Source organism: Mauremys mutica, chromosome 3 (assembly GCF_020497125.1).
Source record: "Mauremys mutica isolate MM-2020 ecotype Southern chromosome 3, ASM2049712v1, whole genome shotgun sequence".
Lineage (NCBI taxonomy): Eukaryota > Metazoa > Chordata > Testudines > Geoemydidae > Mauremys > Mauremys mutica.
This window is the reverse complement of record NC_059074.1, coordinates 126,829,894-126,854,004: the sequence shown is the minus strand read 5'-3', so window position 1 is coordinate 126,854,004 and position 24,111 is coordinate 126,829,894. Positions and strand designations below refer to the sequence as shown.

At 44.1% G+C, this 24,111-nt stretch overlaps 1 protein-coding gene across 3 annotated transcripts in view; it reads left to right on the top strand.

Annotated features, from left to right (window-relative positions):
• Nucleotides 1–22,035, top strand: part of FRMD1 (FERM domain containing 1) — a 76,002-nt gene extending 53,967 nt beyond the window's left edge. For 2 of the 3 annotated variants that reach the window (XM_045012001.1, XM_045012003.1), the window contains exons 6-14: nt 1,596–1,782; nt 4,437–4,592; nt 7,393–7,458; nt 7,653–7,721; nt 7,887–8,061; nt 15,564–15,899; nt 16,046–16,174; nt 16,965–17,044; nt 19,872–22,035. In XM_045012001.1, the coding sequence (XP_044867936.1) occupies nt 1,596–1,782; nt 4,437–4,592; nt 7,393–7,458; nt 7,653–7,721; nt 7,887–8,061; nt 15,564–15,899; nt 16,046–16,174; nt 16,965–17,044; nt 19,872–20,159 (1,486 nt within the window). In that variant the 3' untranslated portion in view covers nt 20,160–22,035. Of the gene's footprint in view, nt 1–1,595; nt 1,783–2,466; nt 3,009–4,436; nt 4,593–7,392; nt 7,459–7,652; nt 7,722–7,886; nt 8,062–15,563; nt 15,900–16,045; nt 16,175–16,964; nt 17,045–19,871 lie in introns of those variants that run through there. The other variant, XM_045012002.1, reaches the window with a different exon arrangement.
• Nucleotides 22,036–24,111: the final 2,076 nt, after the last annotated feature.

The window sequence follows — 24,111 nt, the reverse complement described above, 5'->3', positions numbered from 1 at the left end:
TAGTTATTAAACCTCTGATTGCACGTACAGGATTAAAAAGAAAATCAGGCCAACACTGGCAAAATGATCATAGAAATTGTTACTCTAGGATACAGCCTAGTATTTTTCCTTTGATAATTTATTTTTTATCTTTACTGTATCTGAGCCATGCGCATGCTAGCTAATTTGGAAGTGGACAAAAGGAATGACTTGTGAGTTACAGAATTTTGCATATGAGTGGGTTCCATTCATGTGGAATATAGGATGCACACAACTACCCCTCCCTCCCCATGCAGAACAAAGGATGATTCAGTTAAAAATGAACAACTGACAGAGTGTTTTTGCATCAGCACTGCTGGTGTGGTTCTGGCCTCAGGGCAAACCAAGAGCTGGAAGCATTCAGGTGGATTAATGTCAGCATAATCTTTGCTCCATTTAGGCATTTTGCTGTCCTCATCTGAGTAAGGCTTTTTTATTTTCCTCTTTGGACTGAGGGGAGAAAGTTTTCCCTCTGAGAGGAGGAAGTTTTTCTTACTGCTAAAAGGAGACTTCCCAGTATTGTTCATCTTCCTCTGGGTATGTCTACACTGTAATTAAAAACCTACCACTGGGACATGCCAGCCGACTCTGGCTCGCAGGCTTTGGGCTAAGGGCCTGTTTAATTGTGGCATAGAAAGCCAGGCTCAGGCTGGAGCCCGGGCTTTGGAACCCTGCAAGGTGGGAGGGTTCCAGAGTTCAGGCTGCAGCCCGAACCCGAGAACATATACACTGCAAGTCGGCTGGCACAGGCCAGCTGCAGGTTTTTAATTGCAGTGTAGACGTACCCTTTGTATCTCTCCATTGGCATCACAAGCTTCTTCCTCTGCAGTAGTAGTAAAGCAGAGAGAGGTGCACAGAGGCATGCCCATGCCATCATGGGGCTTCTTCAAAACACACACACTGAATCCGAGTCCTAGAAGGGAGGTCTTGGTTCTGTGACCATCTATCTATCATATGCTCACCTTTCCCTAATAATATCCCCATTTAGTGCTCCTGCAAGACAACAAAAGCAAATCAAAGGTTCCTGCCACTATTATCTACCTCCCAGGTAATTCACTGATTCAGTGCTTGACACAAGTAAAGCACTTTGAGAGCCTCAGCTGGAAGGTGCAATACAAAAGCAGTGCCAGTTCTAGAGAGGAAGGATGGACTTTTGGTTGAGACACTGGACTGGGACTCAGGAGATCTGGGATCCTTTCCTGGCTCTGCCACAACTTCCCATGTGACTCTTGGCACTTAATCACTCTGTGCCCTAGTTCCACGTCTCCCCAAAAAAGTGGTGATATGAGTGCCTTTCTTCAACCTTTGTCTATTTGGATTGTTTAAACTGTAAACATTTGAGGACAGAGACTATTACCTACTGTGCCTAGTGCAGTGGAGCCCTGATCTTGACTGGGACTGTAGTGTAGATGCTACTATAATACAGAGTAAATGACTATTTAAAAATGCAGCTTATACACATCAGTGATTCCATACGTATGTCCAGTCTCAGCAGTGAAGCTGCATGCGACTGGCCTTACCTTAATGTGATCTCTCTTTGCTCTGGCTTAAACACAGCTTCTCTCTATATTCTGCAGTGACATGGCAGCACGGCACCTGTACTACTGTCATCTCAAGGAGCAGGTGTTGCAGTCTCGGTGCCTCCACAAAGAAGAAATCTACTTCCTGCTGGCTGCGTACGGTTTACAGGCTGACTTGGGCAACTATATAGAGAATGTCCATGTTGGGAAATATTTTGAACCTCAAGCCTATTTCCCACAGTGGGTAAGTTTTCACCATGAGAATGAGGCAGAATCGTCTGCAGTTGCAGCAGGGACTCCGCAGGCTCTGTGGCTGTATGTGCGATGAATCCAGCAGGGCTTTTTCTCCACTGAGGCTTCTGTTCTTCCCAGTCTGAATCCAACAGTTAAATGGCAGATATTTTTCAGAAATAAATTACATTGAAATGCATTTGCTTTTGAATCCTAAGATTCTCTGGAAAACCTCAAGGGGCTGAAGATGAGTAAAACTATCTTCATTACCTTGACCCCATCATATTTACCTGTGGGGTGGACTGAGCATGGTGCAGGGTGGCAGTACGTGAGGGGCAACACCAGTTGGTCAAACCAGAGAGAAGAGGACTTCTCACTCTGACGAGACTCAGCTGAGAATTTCATTGTGATCCCTCTGTGTATGGTCTCTTGGCCACTAATTGGTCTTCAGTCACTTGTGTCTTATTGTCCAGTGCTTCTAGCATGTACTTCAAAGATTTCAGTTTCCACACTCCATTTTTACGGATTTTCGGGTGTTTGGGGACAGTTTGGTGTCTTTTCACCCCCCCCCCACCCAAAAAAGTCTTAATAGGTTAATTTGAATTGTGACTATCATTTTGAGCTGAAATGGTTTCCCCCGCCCCCCCCCCCTTTTTTTTTAAACCTGTTATGGTGACTAACTCTGCCTGAGGGCAACGACTGAGTCACTTGTCTTCAGGCCATTCAGCATCTTTGGAAGGAGCGCACAAACATGCAACGTGCAGAATGCTTCCTGCACTGTTTCCTACTCTGCTGTTATGCACGGCTGCAAAGTGAACCACCACAGTCAGTGAGAAGGCAAGTAAATGACAAGGAGGGAGAGGATGATGCTCTAGACTGGGAGTCAAGAAGCCACGGTTCTACTGGCTCTGCCTCCAACCTGCTGTGTGTATCCTTGGGCATGTCTCCTTACCGCTCTGCCTCTGATTCCCCTACAACCCCAGCTGTTTCCAAGCATCGGCGAGGGGAAGAGTTCAGTGCAGAAGAGACAAATGGCGTCGGGAGGCAGGTGTGGTGGAGACAGGGCAAGTCTGGACTTTTATATTCCTGAGCCCCAAGCTACTTCTCCTCCTGCAGTGCAGAAATACTCCCTTCTCCCTGGCAGAATTCTCCCCACTGGACTCTCTTCCACACCCTGGAAATTGCAGTTCCCAGATGACAATCACCTGCCATTACGTAGTTTCCAAAGGGTTTAAGAAGGTGGGTCTGACAGGGACTGTTAAAGGGCGGCTATCAATCTTTTTAATCTTGCAAACATTGCAAAAGCCAAGGCTGAGCACAGCCCTGCTGCACTGAGTCACAGGTCCAAGCGAGCGTGTAGATGATTTATTATTACAGATATCAAAATCTGGCATCCAGGGGGATGCTTCTCTCCCTGTCCCCAGGGTACAGCAGGGAGACACTGCATGATCTACTTCTTTAACAGCATCTGGTTCAGATCAGTGGCCGAAGGCTACTGCAACCCAAATAATTAATACAAAGGGTGGAGCTGCAGGCTAGCAAGTGGGAAGTCTGGCTTTGAACTCTGGACTTGGCTCCCAACTATAGCCTCGTGATGCTGTACAGCTGCTGGCTGATAAGATCAAGAGTGACATTGACAGAGCTCAGCCTTCTTGGTAGGAGAGTGATTATAGTCACATGAGATCTGTGCACAGGGAGAAGCAGGGAGTTTGTATAAGAAGGCAAAAGAAGAACTTAATATAACTATGGAAGAGGCTCTGTTTGAGCACTGTCCATATCCCTGCTTGGGCAGTTTGCTCCCTATTGGATATTCTCAAGTGCTTTGCACAGTCTAGTTTTAAATGTCCTGCGTAATGGGGCTTTGTGAAGATGCAAGTTTAGCATAAACTTCTTTCTACCTCTGTTGCAACTGTTCCCAACCCAGCCTCTCCTATGTGAGGGAAGGCTTTAACATTACCCAAGAATACTGCATTATTCCACAGAAGCACATGGCTGAGTGATCTGAGCACAAGACTGGGAGCCAGGAACTCCTGAGCTGTAAACTCTGGCATTCATTGGCCCTGGAAAAATCACTTACCTTTTGGTGCGAATTTTCCCATCTGTAAAATGGGAGGATAGTAATATTTGCCTACCTCTATGGAGGTAATGAGAGGTGTATTTAGTTATTGTTGATAAAGCACTGTGAAGATGAACACTGCTAAATAAGCACTATGTGTAATTATTATTGATGCATACACTAGCATTTCTGCAGTGTTTTGTGCTGTGGCTGCAGAATACTCCAGTATTTTAGGTAGTATTAATAGCTGCCTGTAAGTGTTTAGCAAAAGTGAAACCTGAGAAGAATTGCCAGGACTAGAGAATACGAATATTAAATACCAAATACTATGGTCTCATTGCACTCAGGTGTTGCATGTTATGATTTTGCCACATACTTAAGGGGGAACCTAGTTAGAGACCTTATTCTCTAATATCTTTTGGGCAAATTTAAATGCTGGCTGCTCAAGGAGAGAGAGAGAGAGTTCAGTGAACTTACTTTGCCTGGTGTGGTGTTCAGGTTAACCGGGATAGAGCTACTGTTTCCACTCTTGTTTGGTCCTTGCTGTTGACCCAGCTGCCTCCTGTTCGGATCATTGAAAAGCTGCTGACCTTGTCTTTCCTTTGTGGCAGATAATTGCAAAGAGGGGGAGTGACTATATCTTGAAGCATGCTCCAGAGATGCACCAAGAACAGCAAGGTCTGACCGCTAAAGATGCAATCTTGAAGTTCATTAAGGAGTCCTGTTTGCTGGAAGATGTACCTGTCCATTATTACAGATTACACAAGGTTAAACAAACAGCTGCTTATTTCATCCTTTTGTCAAAGATGAATGTGCTGCTGGGTTTCTTTTCACTTAATAAATGTTGTGCCTCTAATGTTAAAAGCAGAGGCTTTGCCACATGTGGGAGTAAATCCATTTGTATCTGGGGAGGTTCCACTGATGTGCATAAATACCGTTCCATGGCAGACTCGCTTGGTAGAGAGAGGAAACACCTTTTAAGTTCCCACCCTTTGATTCACAGCCCCACAAGTAGGTCAGCCTCCCTTCTCTAGGAGTAGTTTGGCGTCTGCTCCCATTCCATTGCACCCTGCTCTGTGTGGTACCACAGCAACTGCTGCAGAGTATTTTTGGGTGCATCTGAGGACTGGCTGAATGTGGGGTCGTGGGAGGGGAAAACACTGAGAAGCCATATGTTGTCAGATGAGGGAGATTGATTTTGGGGGGGGGGGAAGGGGGATTGTTGAAAGGATAATCTAAGGGTCTGCCCCATGGCATTCAAGTGCTGTGAAACAGTGAAAGAGATTATTTGTATTATCATAGCACCGAGGGACCCCAGTCATGGCCCAGGACCCCTTTATGCCAGGGGCTTTGCAAATACAGGACAAAAAAACAGTCCCAACCCCCAAAGAGCTTATAGTCTAGTGCTGAGTGTGCCCAAATAGCAATTTTTGTACCTCTTTGTTCTTGGTGTGCATATTTTTCAGTTGGTTTGATTTTTTTTTTGTTAGTTATTTTATTTCCTTTTTGCCACCTAATCCCTCCCCTCCAGTATCCCCAATTGCTGTTTGCTCCCAGGCAGATGTTACAGGATGGGGAGGTGAGAAGGTGCCTCTTGCATTTTGACTTGATAAGTGACCTACTATAGGCAATGGAAGGGCAATATCCAGAGTCAGAGTACATATTCACCCCTGGGTGAGTTTCCTTTCCCACTTAGGTGAGCCAGGTCCTAGGAGATGCGCAGGGCTTTTCCTGAATGCACGCGGTCCACTTTGCCAGAGCTTACTGAATAATTTGAAGGCTTCCTGGTCCAGTCTGTCTTTCTGTGCTGGTCACATTCAAGCAAGGTTATGTCCAGGAGGCACCAAAAGCTCAAGAGGCCTGTTTCGTTCCATTAAATCTCGGAGACGCTCCACTTACTGGGAAAACATCAAGAAGAAAGTTTCAGGTTCTCTACAGGAAATACGTTCCAATTTGGGCTCAGATTCTAATGAGGATGATTTAACCTCTCATAAGCCACATCTACGCCCTCATCTTCTTCCTGCTTTGACTCTAATGCCATTAATGATCATCATAAGACAGTCTGGCTTGCATTTGAAGGCTATAAGAAACGCACTGGCAGGACATGATACAATTCATGTCCAGAGGCATGACGGGTATGAAATTGGTTGTCCTTAATACCTGAATTCCTGTCTGTCTTGAATTGTAGCATATGTTAACTGTTGCATACATTGCTAAGGCTACAACGCATTGTCCTTCCCACTGCCACCTCCACCACAGAGGCAAGAATACTGGCATGAGCAAGTTTATCCATCCATCCATCGTTGGATTACGACGCACCAGCCCATTTGGACAGTATGTCAGAGGAGCCAGCTGCTGGCAGCTTGTGTGCCAGCGCATTGTGCCAACTCATGGGAGACCTGAGTTTAAGAGCAGTCTCACGTCTCCTGGTCTCTGGGCTGGCCTGGCTCACATCTGTTTCCTACCCTGCTTCCCCTCTCCAGGCAAATTTATGGATTAGATAAAGCTGACACCTTTCAAACCATTTTTAATTAGACTTCCACCTTCTGCCTCCCTCTCTTTTCCCCCCCCCCCCCCATCCCCAGCAGAAGGAAAGTTTAAGTATAGTTGCATGAGGCCTGTATCTTAACCAGAGCAGGGTGGGAATAGTGGAAGGCTTAATGTCAAGGTCTGAGCTTTATATCATGGTTTGGAGTTATTCTGTTTGTTAGTTCCCAAGAAATTCCAACTTCTCCTCTGATAGGGGAGGCGTGTGTGACTCTGTATCACTGGCATGTCCTCGGAGGTATATGTTGCTTAAGGAAATAAAAAGAATCCAGAACATGGTTACACGAACTAATCTCAAATAGAATAGAACTGTCAATGACACAGCACATGGGTCCATCAAGGTGCAGCACAGGTGCAATAGGATAATGATCCTAATAATCCCTAAAAAGCCTGAAGTATAAGACTATGCTACAGTATATACTGAGGTCAGAGAAAATTCTAAAAAGCTAGACCCAAAGCTGCATTAACCAACACCAAGTCATTCCACCTGCGGGGCTTTATTAACCCCTGCTTCTGACCTGCACCTCCAGGTTCCAGCAGGGCCACTAGTGGGAACATTTCTGCCCTGGCAAGGAGGTGGGACAAGCAGCCCTAATAAGTTTGTTTCAGTCTCTACTTCTGTGCTGTGCAGGTGGGGGTGTTCCTGAGGATAGCAGTGGAAGCAGATTGAAGTAAGGGGCAGTCGGCTACGAATAACCACTTTGTTAAATAAATGACAGGGCTCTAAATTCAGTAAAGCCATTGGATTCCACGTCAGTGACTGCAGGTTGTCTTAGGTGTGTTCAGACCCCACCATGAAAAGAACTACACAAGTGAGAGATTTAATTCAGTGTTTTTCAGTGAGGAAGTGGACTCTCAAAAAACCCCAGCCAAACGGGGGGAAGGAGAGAGATGAAATTCTAATCACTTGTGCTGAATTGGGGTAACCTTGCTGCGGCTCTGTTACGGTACCCATCAGTCAGGGTGGGTCTCTGTGTGTGTGGGCTGCCTTTTTTACCTCAGACCTTTATGTTCTTGTAGGATAAGAAGGAAGATCGACCAACAGTTGTGCTGGGCCTCACCCTTAAAGGAATTCACATCTATCAGGTAACTGAATGAAATGAAAGCTACGGATGTACCATTAACTCCATCTAGCCCTCAGCACTCCCTTCTCCCTGTCTCCTTTACGTTCGCTAGACTCTGTATTTCACATTCTTGATTGCGTGTGCATTCCTTGCACATCTCCCCCTCCTCCTTATATCTGCCAGCCCTTGTGTCATCCTGTGTTTGATATGTTGCAGGAGGTGAACCACGTCAGCCAGCTGCTTTACGACTTCCCCTGGTCACACATCGGGAAACTTGCGTTTCTGGTGAGTGTGGCAGAATACGGCAGCCTGGAACCTGGCAAAGCTGTTGGCTTGCCTGCATTGCCGTGCCCAACTTTACTAGTGTAAATAAAAATGTTTTGATCTTTGCCACTGACTGAAAACATGCCTCGCCTCATTGTTCTGGGATCCCTCCTTCTGTTTGTCCAGGGGAAAAAATTTGAGATCCAGCCAGACGGTTTGCCTTCTGCCCGGAAGTTGGTGTACTATACGGGTTGCGCTTTCCGGTCACGACACTTGCTGCAGCTTCTGAGCAACAGCCACCGACTCTTTCTGAACATCCAGCCGGTACTGAAGCAGATCCGAAAGCTGGAGGAGGCTGAAGGTACGTGATGGGGAGCAGACTCCTTTAGGGAGGGGAAAAGAGCCAGGAAGGTAGATAGGTAGGTTCGTTACTGTTACTTCATAGTGGCTTCTTATTATCTGAGAGCCTTTCTGTCACAAAAATGAAGATGGTGAGAGGAAGGAGAGGGATCAGGTTTGTTCCCGTTGGTTAGCATGAAATGGTTGAGACTCCTACTGTGTGACTTGGGTTTTCTCTTACTAGAGATTGTGTTCAGGAAACAAAGGGAGATTTCCTCCTTTCCTGAAGTGAGTGGTGATTCTCGCTCGTTGTCCGCTCAACTCGCATAAACTTGTCACCTTGAAATATTTTTGATCTTTAATAAGTTCTGAAAAAGATTTGAATTGTGACAGGATCTGCAGTTACTCAAGGTATGGTACAAATCATGGTCACGCTGCTGTATTAAAGGTACCATTTATGAAGGGTTGCTAAATGGTTAATCAATTGCTATAGATTGATCGAGTCCAGCCATTCAGGAGGTTACTTCATAACCATCTGGAACACATTGCTCATGTTTGTAACATGGGCATAACATCTAATAATTTATCTTTAAACATACCCTGAATATATAAATTGTGATTAAAATGATACGAGCTGTCAATCCTGTGGCTTCAGGGTTTAAGGTGATTCCCAGAAGGGGTTAGGAAGCAACTTCTTCCTGTGGTCTAGTATTGCCCACTTGACTTAATTATGGGGGAATTTACATCAGTCTCTGAACCAGTGAGCATTGGCTATCCTGAGTCAGGATACATTGGTCACTTCTAGTACGGTCCTTCTGTGTTCTGTTTTTTGTGTTAACTGTTAATCTCAATTACAGTGTGTAAAGAAGGTCACTGAGGAATATGGGTTCCAATCAATGGCATGTGACCGTCGTCTGCTAAAGAATGCTGTTAGCACATTAACACAGTGCATTTGGGCAGGGTATTCTACGACTGCCATTATGGAGGTTTTGTGCCTTCCTCTGAGGCATCTGGTGCTGGCCACTGTACCAGACAGGCTATTGGCAAGATGGACCATTGGTCTCAACCCAGTCTGGCAAATCTTATAATATTTGTGAAAACCAAATGCAGCAGGTTTGGAAATACATAAATGTCAGGAGTCAAAGTGGGCTCTACTTGTGACCTGCTTGTCTGTGTGACACACTCACTCACCTCTGATAGTTCTTTCCCATTCCCTTGTGGCTTATTTAGGACTCAATCCTGTGTGGTGCTGAGCACCAATTCCCATTGACTTTAATGGGAGTTCAGTGCATACCTAAAAATTCTGTTTCTTTTACAGATTTCAAGTCCTATTCACACAAGAAAATTGACCCATTTCTGACAATGACTGTGAGCAGTACGTTCCCCCAGGACTAGTGTTTTGAAAATAGCTTTATCCCATCTCCTATACTAGCATTTAAACACCTTTGAACACCAATACAGGAGGAACCCTGCTGACAACTGTTTTCAGTGATGGGTCAATTTCCTAGTGCAGGTGGGCTCAATCTTGCCATTGCGGAAGTAATTGGGAGTTTTGCCTTTTAATAGCATGGGAGCAGGATCAGTCCCTGAGCTACTAAGTGCTCGGACATACAGAACCCCCTTTCTCGGCCTGCCGCACAAGCTACCTTGATCCTCAAAATACTTCACACATTGTCCTAATTTAGAGTGAGGTTTTTCAGCTCCACAGAACTCTTAAAATGAAAAACAAAAACCAATTATGAGAATAATCATTGCAGGTTGCCTAGGTAATATAACTCTCAACCAAAATGTGTCTGTTTTACTCCACACCAGGGGTGAAACTCTCCCTGTCTGGCTGCTCTAATTCACCAGATCTTAGCTAAGATGTAAATTATGCATCGCAGAAATAAGTGTTAATAGCCAGCTGAGTGTCCCCTACTCCATCAGAATACACAGTGTATAAAAAAGTGATACTATTTTTGCTTCTGTTGTTTTTTAATACCTAATGTATGATTCTTCCTCCCTGCCTCATGTTCTTGGTGCTTTGCTGATTTACAATCATTTGGATTAATATTTGCTGTCTGTAAATGATACTAACACACCCTTACATAGCACCTAGGTTTGTAACTGCTAAGTTTTATGCATTTAAAATTATTAATTCTGAATGGCTGAACACATTGCTAACTGGAGGGGATGACACTTCAGAATGTTAAACATGCAGTCACTGTTATACAACTTTACTTTTTTTAATTTAAAAAACAATCCTCGACTTAACTTTGCAAGCCCTCTCAGTGGAGCCAAAAAATTTAAATCCAAGTTAATAGCCGGGACTTTCAAAAGAACTAGTGATTTTTTTTTTGGCTGCCCAACTTGACACATTACAGGGGCCTGATTTTCAGAGTGGGGAATGCTGAAAATCAGTTACCTTCAAGGTTACTTAAATTGGGCACCCAAAATTCCTGGTCACTTTTTTTTTTTTTTTTTTAAAGTATTAGCCAGTATTTGTGCATCTTCATTAGTTCCTTCTCCCAGCAAAGCCTGATAGACCCTTTAAGTTCCCAGATGTTCCCGATGTCATGAGCAGCTCCTCTCTCCATGTTCAAAAAGAGCTGTAGTGGCTCAAAGTCCAATATCTCTGCTTCAGTGGACTTAGCCACTAAAGTTCCTCTCAAATGTGGAAACCAGGATTGTTTGAAGGAGTGGGAGGTCTGTTACACCTCACAGTTGAGAAGCAGACTCAGTGGCATTGGAGTAGGATGGTGAGAGTTTCTAAGGAGACAGATGGGATCTGGGGTGGGACAGGGACTTTTCTTCAAATTTTTCCTTTTCTATGTTGGTTTGAGAAGGAAAGGTGAGGAGTGTGTGGAAGAGCGGCAGGGAAAAGGACACTCCTTCCTGATTTCCCTGTCTATTTCAGTTTGGTGCCTAAAGCAGTAGCCATGGCAATAATTTCAGTTGCCTAAGGTTAACAGTATGTACAGCCACAGCATAATGACTCCATCAGCCAGCTAGGCTTGTATTTTAAAATATTGCTGATCTCCTCCTCCTCCTCCTCACGTAAAATCCAGTATTGAAAAGTGATTCTGGGAAAAATCCACAGAATCCATTTGTCTTGGGATGGGGGGCACTTTGTGAACGCTCATGATCCCCATTATTTATCTTGGCAGTTGAACTCCCTAATACAAACTAGTGAGCATGAGGGTATAAAAATGGGGGAGGAGGAAAGCCGTGCGATATACAGATCTCAACGTAATGTGGAGGAGACTGAGGTCATGTCAATTAATGATAGGTGGAGCAGGGACATTGTGCGTTGCTTGCAAGGAAGACTGAAGTCCTTAAGAATCTGGATGTTAAATTACACCCCAAAATAAACTAAATCAATTCATTTTATACAATAGCCCCCCTTCTCTTCCCACTTCCTAAAGGTTGTTAATAAGGACTTAAGTAGCCTGTTACCCACCAGTAAAAGATGGGATGTGGCGAGCAACCCAGGCACCAACTTGGTTGTCTGGTTCAGGTTCACTTTTTCCTCCTTGTTCCTTTTTCTGCTACCCCCTTACTCTTGAGTTTGCTTTCCTCTTCCTTCCACTAAGCTCAGTTACACAATGGGTGCAGTTAAACACAGCACTACTCACTAGTGACAGGTTTGAGGTGACCGCATGCCTGAAGGGTGTGGGGGTGTGCAGAAGAATGAGAGCTGGGGGGGGGCGGGGTAAACCAGCAAAAGGAATGTAATGGTAGCTCACGTATGTGTGAGTGCATAAAGGTCTCAGCACTGACTCACTGAAGGGACTGTCTAAAGAAACCTAAAGCTCTGTGGTGTATTATCCCCATCCTCCTCCCACCCCAACCCCTCAGACTTCACAAGTCCTTGGAGGAAGGTGGACTGGAGCTGGCTTTAGCATTCGCTGAGCCCCAAACTGGGGTTGGTGAAAATGGGCCACATGCTGCCTCCCTTTCCCATCCCACTGCCAGGTAGATAAGTTGTTTCACTGTCTGATCTTGCTTCCAGGAGTGGGGGAAGGGGGAAGAGAAAGAGATGATGCTGGCCCAGGAAATGAAATCTGCACGGGGACTCCAAAAGCCAGGAAGTTGAGCAGTCACCATCAGTGCTTGGCTCAGGTTACCCATCTGCACCCAATATCCACTGTCACTTAATCTCTCTGTGCCCCCATTTCCCACCTGTAAAACGTGGAGGATTGCACTTCATATGTCGGTGTTGTGAGGATGTTTATCTGAAGTGCACAGATACTAGGGTGATGGGGGGCTATGTAAGTACAATAGGTAGAGGAATGGGAGGCACAGAGAAAGATGGATGAGACTCCCTGGCTTGGGACTGATTGCATAGTGGCTCTGTTATAGTTTACAGCAGCCTGGAGGCTGCATTAAAATGTGCCTGCTGACCATTGCCTCCAGAATAGGTGGAACACAGTGTGAGTCCCTTGCTGTGCCCCCTGCCTCCTGCATGAAAGAGTCTTGCCTGGGCCTAGCTGGGTGTCCACTCTCTAACATCACCACCCTTGCAGGCACTGTGACAGTCTGGTCGTGGGGGCAGTCCAGATCAGTCGGGTTGTCACCATTTGCCCTGCCGCTCGGTGCCTTTCAGTGCCTTGCTACTGTAGCAGCCAGCCTGGGATACTTACAGTCAGCAAGTAGTATACATGTCTCGCACAGCGCTGGTCCGGCAGCTCTGACCCCAGCTGTGGTTACAGACAGTAAGGTGACTCCAACTCACTCCCAGCCCCAAACCCTGTGCTCTGTAATGTCCAGCCTTCTCCTGGACACTTCAGAGAAATAATAAATTGTTCTTTTAGAGACACAGAAGTACATCACAATTTGTTGACTTAACTGGAGTAAACACACCCTTTCATTTAAATACTGCACTGAGTTGGTTTATTGGAAATATAAAAAATTTATTAACAAGAGGACATAGGTTAAGAGATAGTAAAAGCAATAAAGTTAAAAAGGGTCACAAGCAAATAAAATTTAAAAACACGAATCTAAAAGTCTAAAACTTAACTTAGCAAGGTACAAGCTTTGTTCAAGATATTTTTTCTCACCTGTATTTATTTCCCAGAGACTTCAACCACCCTTAGTTGAAGGACCCATCTTTTTCTGCTCACAAGAGTTCTGTTCCCTTGTGTCTGTCTTGTGATGGATGCCAAAGATTGCTTCTCTCCTTACTTACAAAGTTCAATGAACTTGTTTCAAGAGGCGGGATGACCTCATGCATGGTTTTTGTTTTTGTTTTTTTGGTTTTGTTTTGTTCCTGTGGGCTTCCCATCCCCCTGCTGACTTGTCTGTAAATGGAGTTCCCATTGTTTCTGGTCACACCATGCTTAATTTATGAAAGAGACAGGTAAATAACTGCCTTCTCTCCTGTCTGGAAGGGAACCTGTTTCTCCCTATTTGTTTTAAAATCTGGGGCCACAATATCATTAAGAAACCACGTTTACCCATATAGTATTGTTGCTGGTGAACAATGTTGTGCAATGTATGTATATCCTTAACTTCCAGAAAAGACCTCACTCAATACACTTTTATAATACAATAATATTGTATACAGTCAGTTGATTCAATTGCTTATCGTTTGAGGTTCAGGCCCCTGTCTTTATAAATAGTAAACCTTTGAAATGAACTCTTTGAAAAGTAAAACCCAGAACTAGCCTCTCTCTCCTTCTGGGTGCAGATGCCATGCTCCCTTCTCCCCCACTTGTTAGAGAGAGGTTTGCCCCCCCCCCCCCCCCCGTTAGCTTAACAGGTCTATTTACACAATATGTGAGCACATTCTCCTTTCACTGTACTTTGGAAGCAACTCCCAGGTGGGGAAAACACAGTTCCTTTGTCTAAGACAGACTTGTTTACCAACCACCTGGCATACCTGGTTTAAACACTCTTTAGTAATCATTCCAGCATATGTCATAACACTTACATTGCACACATGCATCACGAAGAATATTAATGATCAGTGAGTTATTCGTTCTCAAATGATACCTCACCCAGCATATTTTGTACAAAGCTTATTATGATAGTGTGTAGGATGTGAGTACAGGGGTGCTTGGTGTCTCAGCCACTCAAGCCCTCTCCTCTGGGCTATGCCAGCTCTCTTTGCCTTGCAAGTTAACAATAGATGCACCCCAGTCCCCGAACCCCTTTGAAGTGTTCCCCGGTGATACCCAGCCCCTGACACTGCTGAAAGGATAGAGATTTTACTAGAAACAAGAGTGTGAGGGAAACAAATGATAACTTACAATACAAAACAAAATCTTAAATGTGAACATGGGTCTGCACTTAATAGTTACCTTTCTTATCTAATAAAGTAGGTTTTCCTCCTCCAAAGTTTCAGTCAGTTGCAGAGCTGGCTGGCTTCACAAGAATCAGGATCCAGTATTTAATGAGAACACCCCTATTCCTCAAGATGTCTCTTCAGTGCATGGATCCACAGTGCCTTTCCAAATTCTCTGTTATACAGAGACAGGTTTTTGTCTTTACTCATAGGAAGGGTGATCTCCTGTCTGTTTCAGTTGTTCTCCATTGTCTCCACTGGCTTTCCGTTGAAGGTCTTGGAGCAAGGCCAGTCAGTTGAGCCTTGCATTGCATCACTGGCTAAACAGGGTGGGGTGACACCTCCCTCCTGCCTGAATGGGCCGTCATGAGACGTATCCCCTGGTGACTAACTTTTTACTCCCAGTCCATAAAGTAGACATGCAGTATAAATACATAATTCCTTCAGTATTACCCATACAGACATCTTGCAGTGAATATGAATCTTGACAGGTAACAAGTTTCTGTAGATACCTGAGATGTTACTCTTTTTATGGATAACTATCCTGCAAGTCATGTTTGGTGTCCATGAGTTTGTCAGGTCTGAGGTGAGAGTTGTTTGCGAAGATCAGGGGACTCTTTGCCAAGGAACCACAGTAGTGTTGCAGACCCACCATCTAATCTGTGGATTGATGTAGGAGGTGATGCACATGGGGGGGGGGATCTTTGGCTGAGGAGATCTGTTAACTTTTTCAGCCCCTGTGTTCTGCCAGAGTGGTGGAAAGGGGCTGAAGCAAAGAAGAAAACTTTGGTCCTTGTTTGTGCTTAATGCTGGCCCTGGGGATGGTCTGTTCGGAGTAGAGAGCTAAGCATCTCGCTAGCTCTTGTTTGAATGAATGACCCCAGGACCTGCTATAGAAACTTGTGGGGAGGGACCCAATTAAGATATGTTCTCAGTGGGGACATAGCCTCACGTACACCTCCATCCATCACCTACTACTATACAATTCCCTTGTGCCCCTACAATTGCACCCACCCCACCCATTTCCTTCAGATTATAGACCCTTCACTGATCAGCATGCTGAGACCACAACAGACCACAGTCCCACGTTAAACTCAAGACAGTCTCCTCTCTTGAGGCTTCTACTCCCCCTTCCTTACAATGGTTTTCTCTGAAGCAGGAGTCATGGTGAAGAGAATCAATCAATTTTAGGACCTCCGTTTGGATTTAATTTTTTAATCTCCAATTGGTTCCTTTTTCCCCCCTTGCTCCCCCTATAGAGAAGAAGCGTTATCGGGAATCCTACATCAGTGACACTCTGGAGATGGACCTTGACCCCTCGGATAAGCACTCCCACGGCAGTGGAAGCAGTGGGGGCAGCCGGAGGAACAATCGGCTATCTCGTCAATCAACTGGGAGCCATGGCAGCTCACACACGTCTGGTATTGAGGCTGATTCGAGGCACAGGATGTCAGTGGAAATGTCAGTGGATGAGCCCTTCGGTATCGATCGGGTTCATCGGAAGGAGAAATCATGCAGCTCGACCGTTAGCTATGGCAGCTCTGGCATTGACAGTGGTGGCAAAGGGAGAGCTGAAGATGACTCTCAGGATGACGGTAAGGAAGTGTGTGTGTGTGGGGGGGGGGGATGGGGTGTTTAGTAACCCTGGTCTCATGCTGTTGTGAGGGAAAGGAGGAGGTAATGAAACCTCAAATGACTTGGAAGGGCAGAGACATGTTAACTGCTCTTCTTTCTCTTCCAGAGGTTGAGCTGGCAGTGGATGAGCCGGAGGAGGTGCCTGTGGATGAGCCTGTAGAGAGAAACCGGTTAGAGGAGGCAGCTGAAGGAGAGTCTGTCAGTTCTCTTGCTTTAGATGCACTTTGCTGTCAAGGTGAGGCGGCTTTCTGCAGTCATTCCATGCTCCTCTCAAGGTTGCATGTAGTTTCATGGAGATGTGCGGAGCAAGTACAGAATCATCCGGAAGGGATTCCAAGGCAGGCGTGCTGGGAATTGGCTCTCTGTGTTACAGTTCAGTTATCTCTCTCTCTGTGGCTTAAGACCAGATTGGAAGCCAGGTCCTCTAGAAGTGAAATGCAAGTGTGCTATATTATACTGCAACATCGTCCCTGTCCTCCGTAATGGCCTCCGTTTTTCCCTTATCCATCTCATTTTTTTTAATTGATTCATGAACATCTCTTCTGTGTGATTTTGAAAACGTGTGTAAGCCTTTCCAGCAAAGGAATTAACTGATGTACATTGTGAAAGGCAAACATGTTCAATCACAAGTTGTTGAGCTTGGTGAGGTTCTGTGGCCTGTTTTATGCAGGCCTCCAGTGATCATAGTGTTCCCTTCTGACCCATGAATCTATGTTCTGTTCCAAGCATTAAAGCAGGGTGAGACTGATGTGAATATGAAACTAGGGCGCGAAATAGCCCTGATAATGCTGTTTTTCTAATTCAGCCTTTTGGCCTCAGCCCTGAGGTTGAAAGACACATGAGTATTAGTGACTGAAAAGACATCTGTGAGTGTCTTTCAAATGAGCTTGGGAGGTGCATGGTGTGGGACTAGCTGAACATTGTAACCATCTGAGGAGATGTATTGTAAATTGCCTTTTCACATGAACTGCTGTAAATGTTTCAGTGCAAATCTATAATCTGAACTTCAATCTCTTCCTCTGCAGCCCTTAAGCAGAAGCCTCTCTCTGTGGTACAAGTCACACTGATAAAAATGAGAGGCCAAAGTGTGGAATCTCTTCATCAGGTGAGAGGAAACCACAGACTGGTGGATCTGACTGTGGATATTGGGCCAAATTCTGCTCTCATTTATACAGCTGTAAATCAAGTCAGAGGGGCTACTCTGGATGGGATGAGGAGGCAGCATTTGGATCCAAATTATAATGAGATGGTTTGGAGTGAGCAAGACTGAAATCTTGCAAACTGTCCTCCTTAGATTTAGGCTTCCAAAAAGGAAATGGAAAATAAGCCACTTTGAGTTTTGAGTCCTAACCATAAGCCAAGACCGTTCGGGTGATTTTGGGTTTGAGAGGCAAACTCCATTTCCTCTCCACTCCGAAAGTTGAAAGAGGTTCAAAGCTGAGGCACTGGTTTTGCTCCATCTGTAATCATTGCTGTTTTGTTTCATTGTGCTGTTTGTTTGCTGAACTTTTCTGTCTGTTTTCTTTTCTCCAAGCCTCTGAGAAAAGGAAACGATGTATGACAAAAGCATGTACTGTGTCTTAAGCAGTACTGTCTTGCTCTCTGAAAAACCTCTTGCATTTAAAAACTTCTCTGAACCTTTTTACATTTCAAAATGTGGCTATAGTAATAGAAAAAACTTTAATATGACTCTTATCATGGGGATCCCCAGTTATTCCCTGAGTCCAAATCAAACTTGCTCAGCTAAGAAAATATGATTTATTTTTTTCTCCCCCCCCCCCCCCCCAACCTCCAGCTGGAAACACTTCCTCGATCTCTCTTTTAAATCAATCTGGGGTCTTTCTGCCTCTTACTGGACATGGTCAACAGTGATAAATAATCTCCAATTGGAGTTTACCAGTCTCTTTTATTGATCCATGAGACTAGAATAGAATCCAGCTTATTCTTCCAAAATTGTTGGTTCAGCAGGGCAAACCATAGTAAAAACTTATTTCTGCTGTCGAGTTGAACAGAGGTGACTCACACACAGGGAGCAGACATGTTGAGTAAGAGATGCTATTTTTACATTAATCTGTTTCTGACCATACACTTAAACAGTGCTTTCCACTGATAATAGTCAGTCTGTTTTGGCCCCAGATTCAGACACCTTAACAGTTTTTTTTTTTATAAGAATAGTTCTGATTTAAATATAGGTTTGATAACACAGTTCAAGAGATCTTTTCTTTCTGATGGCTGCCTCTTTTAGCAGCATATATACTGAATAGTCAATTTGTGACTTTGGGTCTTTTTTCTTATATACAAGGCTGTGTAACTGAATAACTGTATTATTGGTAGGATTTTTTTGAAAGCACTCTGTTCAAACTCTTCTCTCAAGGCAGAGCTGGGGTAGTCAGCTTGGGATAGCAGAAAAGTTGAGCCAATGCTGAGTGCTTTTGAAAGTGTGTGTGGGGGGGAAAAATACAGTCAAACCTCGCAATAACGCACCCCGCTATAACACGAAATTGCATATAACACGATCATGGGTTGGCCCCTTTAAGGCAGATACAACTTAAATAATGTTTTCACAGTACTGTACAGTACCAGTGGTCCCCAACACCATTGCAGGGAAGAGAAGCTGCAGCCCCGCACCTGCTGGGGATAGAGAACTCTGAGGCTGCGGGCGCCTGCGCTCTCTGTCCCCGGCGGGTGCGGGGCCGCGGCTTCTCTCCAGCTTCAAGAGGAGCCGCGGCTCCCCACCTGCCGGGGACAGAGAACTCTGGGGCTGCGGGCGCCTGCGCTCTCTGTCCCCGGCGGGTGCGGGGCCGCGGCTTCTCTCCAGCTTCAAGAGGAGCCGCGGCTCCCCACCTGCCGGGGACAGAGAACTCTGGGGCTGCGGGCGCCAGTGCTCTCTGTCCCCGGCGGGTGCAGGGCTGCGGCTCCTCTTGAAGCTGGAGAGAAGCCGTGACCCCGCACCTGCTGGGGACAGAGAGCACTGGCGCCCGCAGCCCCCGAGTTCTCTGTCCCCAGCAGGTGCGGGGCTGCAGCTTCTCTCCCCTGCTGGGCACTAGGCGGCGCACATCAATGCACCGCTTTGGGGACCACTGACAAACTGAGTGGTTTGAAACTCCGCTATACCGTGACCCCGCATTTAGTGTGATAGAAGATTTTGGACCCCAAACGTCGCGTTATAGCGGGGTTTCACTGTGTGTATATAATAAACATTTCTATTGATATATGTGGACAAAGTTTTATGTCTGCATTGATAAGGTAAGTATTTTTGTTTGAATGCTATATTTCTAGAATTTAATCTTAAAACCAATTTAAAGAATAACTGTCAAGAACCAGGGCTGGTCAGTAATTCCTTAGTAAAGGCCAGGTCACTATTGCTTTTGCTAAATGAATTCTGCCTTTTAAATCTACTACTGGTTCACTGTGCCGATTTTTTCCATTTCTGCGGTATGTGTGGATTAGTTGTACTTGACATTTGTGTTTAAAATTAGGCACAAAGCTCATCAGTTTTCACAGTTGCTTTCTGAACTTTCTCTCTAGCTCATAAGATGTTAGTGGACCCCATCCCAATGTTTTTCTAGTGCTTGTTCTTCATTATGTAGCCAGAGGCTGACCACCCCAGCTCTGCCAGGAAGTGTCACTTCGGCCACACTTTACGCCTGTCAAATGCTCCATTCATTGTACTTGACACTGGGGACACAGTGTACAGAGATCAGAATCTGGATGAAATAGAAGAGCAGTTAAGTGAATTCACAATTTCATCATGGTTCTCAGCTTCTTCATTAAGACAATGACCTTCAGAAAGCTGATGGGGGGTGGTTTGAGGTAACAGAAACAGTTTAAGAAAATTCCGATGAGCATTAGGAGCCAGCATCCTTAGGCTACGTAAGTGCTGTGCTTCAGCTCATAGTCATTTCCTCATCTGTCTCTTACTGAACCGGCAGGTGAGACAGCCTAAAGACAGGAGCTGCGCAGACCAGCATAGCCAGAGTTTGGATGACATCCGTCTTTACAAGCATCGGCATCCACCGCTAAGCTCCACATTATCTTCGGACACCTCCCACAGCTATACGTTTGGCTGTGCACTGGAGGATAAGCTGGCCAACTACGGCTGTGTTTATTCAACAGCGGACTGCAAAACCAAGTCCGCCCTCTATGGAAAGAGATCCATGAACTGCCTGTCTCTGGATCTCTTGGGAGAAGACCAGCTGCCGGAGGAGTTTGTGGTGTAGCCAGGTTGGCAAGGTCCTAACCAAGGAGACGGCTCATTAGGGAAATAAAAGCTACTATATATACCTCATCAATGCCCGATACATTGCTTTTGATCTCGGAGGTGATTGGTAAATGACATTTGTACCTTATTAAGGGATGTATAAGTAGTGTCACAACCCAACAAACCTGACAAAACTGCAAGTTTATTACAGGGCAGCACTTTAATTAATTAAAAAGAAAAATACTGGCATTGGAATATCTGTCCTTTACCCAGTGCACCGTTAAAGTGGACTGCCCCAATAGAACAGACAATTTTTTTGTTTAAAATACCAGTGGGCAGTTGGCCCAAAACACCTAATAAGCTAATAGCACAGAGAGCACATCTTAATTGACTTACCTGAAAGGAACTACAGATTCCACATTGGTGTTTTGTTTTTGTTTTTTTTAAACCACCTACTTCCTGACCTTTTGTGCCCATAATGTTACACTAATCCAGTGTGTTGGTCCCCTTGAATTCACTCTACTGAGGCACTGCTGTCAACTGTCAGTTTTCTCCTAGAACATCTCAGCCTATCAGCAATGGGGATGGCCCTTCTGCAGCTCTGTAATATCTATACCTGTCCTGCTCCCTTTGAAATCAATGGAAGCTTCGCTGTTGGCTTCAGTAGGAGCAGGCTCTGCCCCATTGTGGGTTTGTTTCTAGGTTCCATCCACCACCAAGCCAAAAACATACCAGCAATTGTACTGCTGGTTTTTTAAACTGTGTTTTAGAGCAACGAAGTGGGAACCACTGGCTACTAACTATTGCCACAAACCTCCACTATTGATCCCTAGATACAGTCTTCATCCTTGTTATTGTTTGGAAAATAATAAGGATGACCCAGCTCCTTCCAGCCGTTTGGATTTTGAGGAAGTCATGATGAAAGTGCTAATTGATTGGCTTTTCAGGAAAGAAGTGTGACTGGAGAAGTTGTCCAAGTATGATCACTTCTACTTGAATCAGAGCACTTTTTAAAAAACAACTCAATTCCATGTGAATTCACCCTCTGAGTTTTGGAGGCTGAACATGGAGAAAATAGATTTCAGGTGATGGCTAGACTAGTTATTAGGGATGATGCCCAGTTTTGGTTTTGATTGGGGCATTCAACTGGTGAAGGATGAGGCTGAAAGGCACCTGATGATATAGATTTGTGGTGGTTTCTGTGTCAAAGGTAGTGATGTGTGGGTTTGGTTTTTTTGAGTGCTATGGAACTGTGCCAGTGGTCTGTGAAAGGATATATGCGCTGGTACTATATGATAAAAAGTGCTCCTATTAGGTCTGGAGATGAGATGCTTTCTGCCTTCGTTCACAACAGTGATGCTATGTTGTTTTCCCCTTTTTCCCCCACCTTCAGTACTTGGGGGAAAAGGGAGTGGCACAACCACCTATAACCCCATGGCCAGGTTGCTTCCTGGTGAATGGAGAGAAATGATGTAACAAATCAATGTTCCATACATCCCCTCAGCAAAGAATAATTATTTTAGAAAATAAAGCACAAGGAATGCAAAATGTCATCTTGCAGTATCAATCTTGCTGCACTAATGAGTTGAAAATAGTTAAATCCATGTAAGCTGCAGTCAGACCACAGTTAAAATCGTCATTGCAGTTTTGAAAGTCAGTTTGCTGGGCCTTTTAAGAGGAAGATCACTCACTCACTCACTGTGATCCCAGCACAAATGGAAAACTGCATTGTATTACCATCTTAGGCAGCTGTCAGTTGGACAGTTGCATTGCAAGTGAACTATTAAAATAACCAAGCCAGAAACCCCATGATATCAATTATGATACAAGATTTCCATGCAGATAGGTATATCTCACAACAGCAGCTGCATCCAACATTGCTCTGTTGAAAATGTCAGTTAAATGTCATCTAAAGCAACAGAATAACTTACTATACATGAGGCAAGGGTTGTTGGTGTCTTCATTTTTTCGGTTATCCTTTGTTATCTTGACAAGGAAGTGGTCTTAAACTTAAGATGCACAAAAGCAGCTATGTAGCATGCTCTCAATATGTCGTTCTTTCTGACTCAACATATTTTCATTATCAAGAAACTTTTAAAAAAAATTATTTTTTTTGCTGTATTTTTGGTCAGAAAATGTTTAGAACGTATTTGAGCTGGTGGCTGCTTGAGGGCATGAGTAAAAGTATGTTGTACTTGCTATGCGTATGAGAATCTTCACTGTTTACTGGTAACTCTGGAACTCCATATCTTGGGTAAGTCCTTGATGGAGCAAAACTCCCTATGAAGTCATTGGGAGTCTTGTTGAATTCAAGAACTGTAAAACTTGACCGTTTGAGATTTCCCCATTCTCAGCACTGTGTCCGTGGGCCAGATTCTGCACCCACTAATGTAATGTCACTGAATACATTTTTTGAGTCGAATAGATGCAATACTGACCCCAATATGTATTTTTTGATAGTGTGTCTCAGTCTCAGCCTGTCACCTGTAACCATGTTTTATTCCACTGGTATTGCTATTATTGCTTTGTAATGCTTCAAAATGATTTGTATTATGCTGAGTTAATCGGTTTCCTTTGACTATCCAAAGCAAAGCGCAAAACCCCTCTACATCATACTTCATTATTTTTACTTTGAGTCTAGACAGCTATAGAGCTTTTAACTCATACATTACCAGTCAAATCCAGCCCCAGTCTGGTAGTGACCAAAAGTTGCAACCATTAAAGGCCTATTGAACAGCATGTAAAATGAGTTGGGGAAAGTGGATTCAGTCCAGGATCATGCAGACAGGTGACCTCATTTCATGGAGACTGAACTTACCTTTTCACTGGAGGGACCACCTCAGAGTTGAGAAATGCTGGTGGGGGGGTCTGAGGCTATTTTTGCTGCCCATGCTGTGGGTCTATTCTAAGAGGACTTCAGCCTACAGTGCTGTTACTCGAATGCTAAATTCACTCAATCACTCACCAATTCTAATGCAATTCTTCCAGGACATCTTCTATAGTTAAGACTCTCACCTTCAATTATTTTCATTCTGGGAAGGTGGAGGGTAAAAATCTAGCAAGGTTTTTTTTTTTCTGGAAGTTCTTTGTGAGGAGAACTTTATATGCTGCATGCTCACTTACTCTTTTTTCTATAAATACATTACCTTTAACATTTGGATATTTGCTATATTCTAGTGGACTATCTGAAGTGTTGACTACTTTTTTTTAAAGTGCCAGTCTGATCACTGTCACCAAATAGTGAAGTTAAGTTTATCACCGATTTTTGTGCACATTAGAAACAAACAAAAAGACCCAGAGTTCCAGCAAAATGATGTGAAAACTCACTCTACAATTTTAAAACTATTGCTGCCACTATTTTAAAGTGCTAAGTTTGTGTGTCTGATTTACAAACGAGGTGGAACACCAATGCCTAAAAGGTTAAAGTAGTTCTTGCATGTGTGTCCATTGCATACAATTGCTGGTTGTGTGTAAATATATGTATATATTTATTTATTTGTAGTTGGTGCGGAGAGAAAAAACTCTCCAAACTTTGGGCAGTCTTATCCTGTTGGTACATGCAGCTCATTGATACTGATGTATGCATATGAAAGGCAGAATAGACCTGTTTTTTTGTCTAGATTGAGAAGTGACTCGCTCTATATCTTACAAACACTGTGAATATCTATTATGCAATCTTTTTGTATTCATGTGACCCTACTGTTTTGACTAGTAATGTACTTTGTTGTCTTTGAGTCTAGAAGTTCTACTTTATTATTTGTTTTTGGATTAGTTGTGGTAGGGGGTAAAAATAAGCATTTTATCTATGATGTTATGAAACCAGCTGCCGATGTTTGTACAGCTGTAATATACTCATGGTATAAGTCACTCTATTTTAATGGCAAAAGTTTCTCCTTTCCATGAAAGGAATCTTTGTTTTTAAAAATTTAAATATATATAAAAATATATGTACACTTGTAATAAAGGATGGA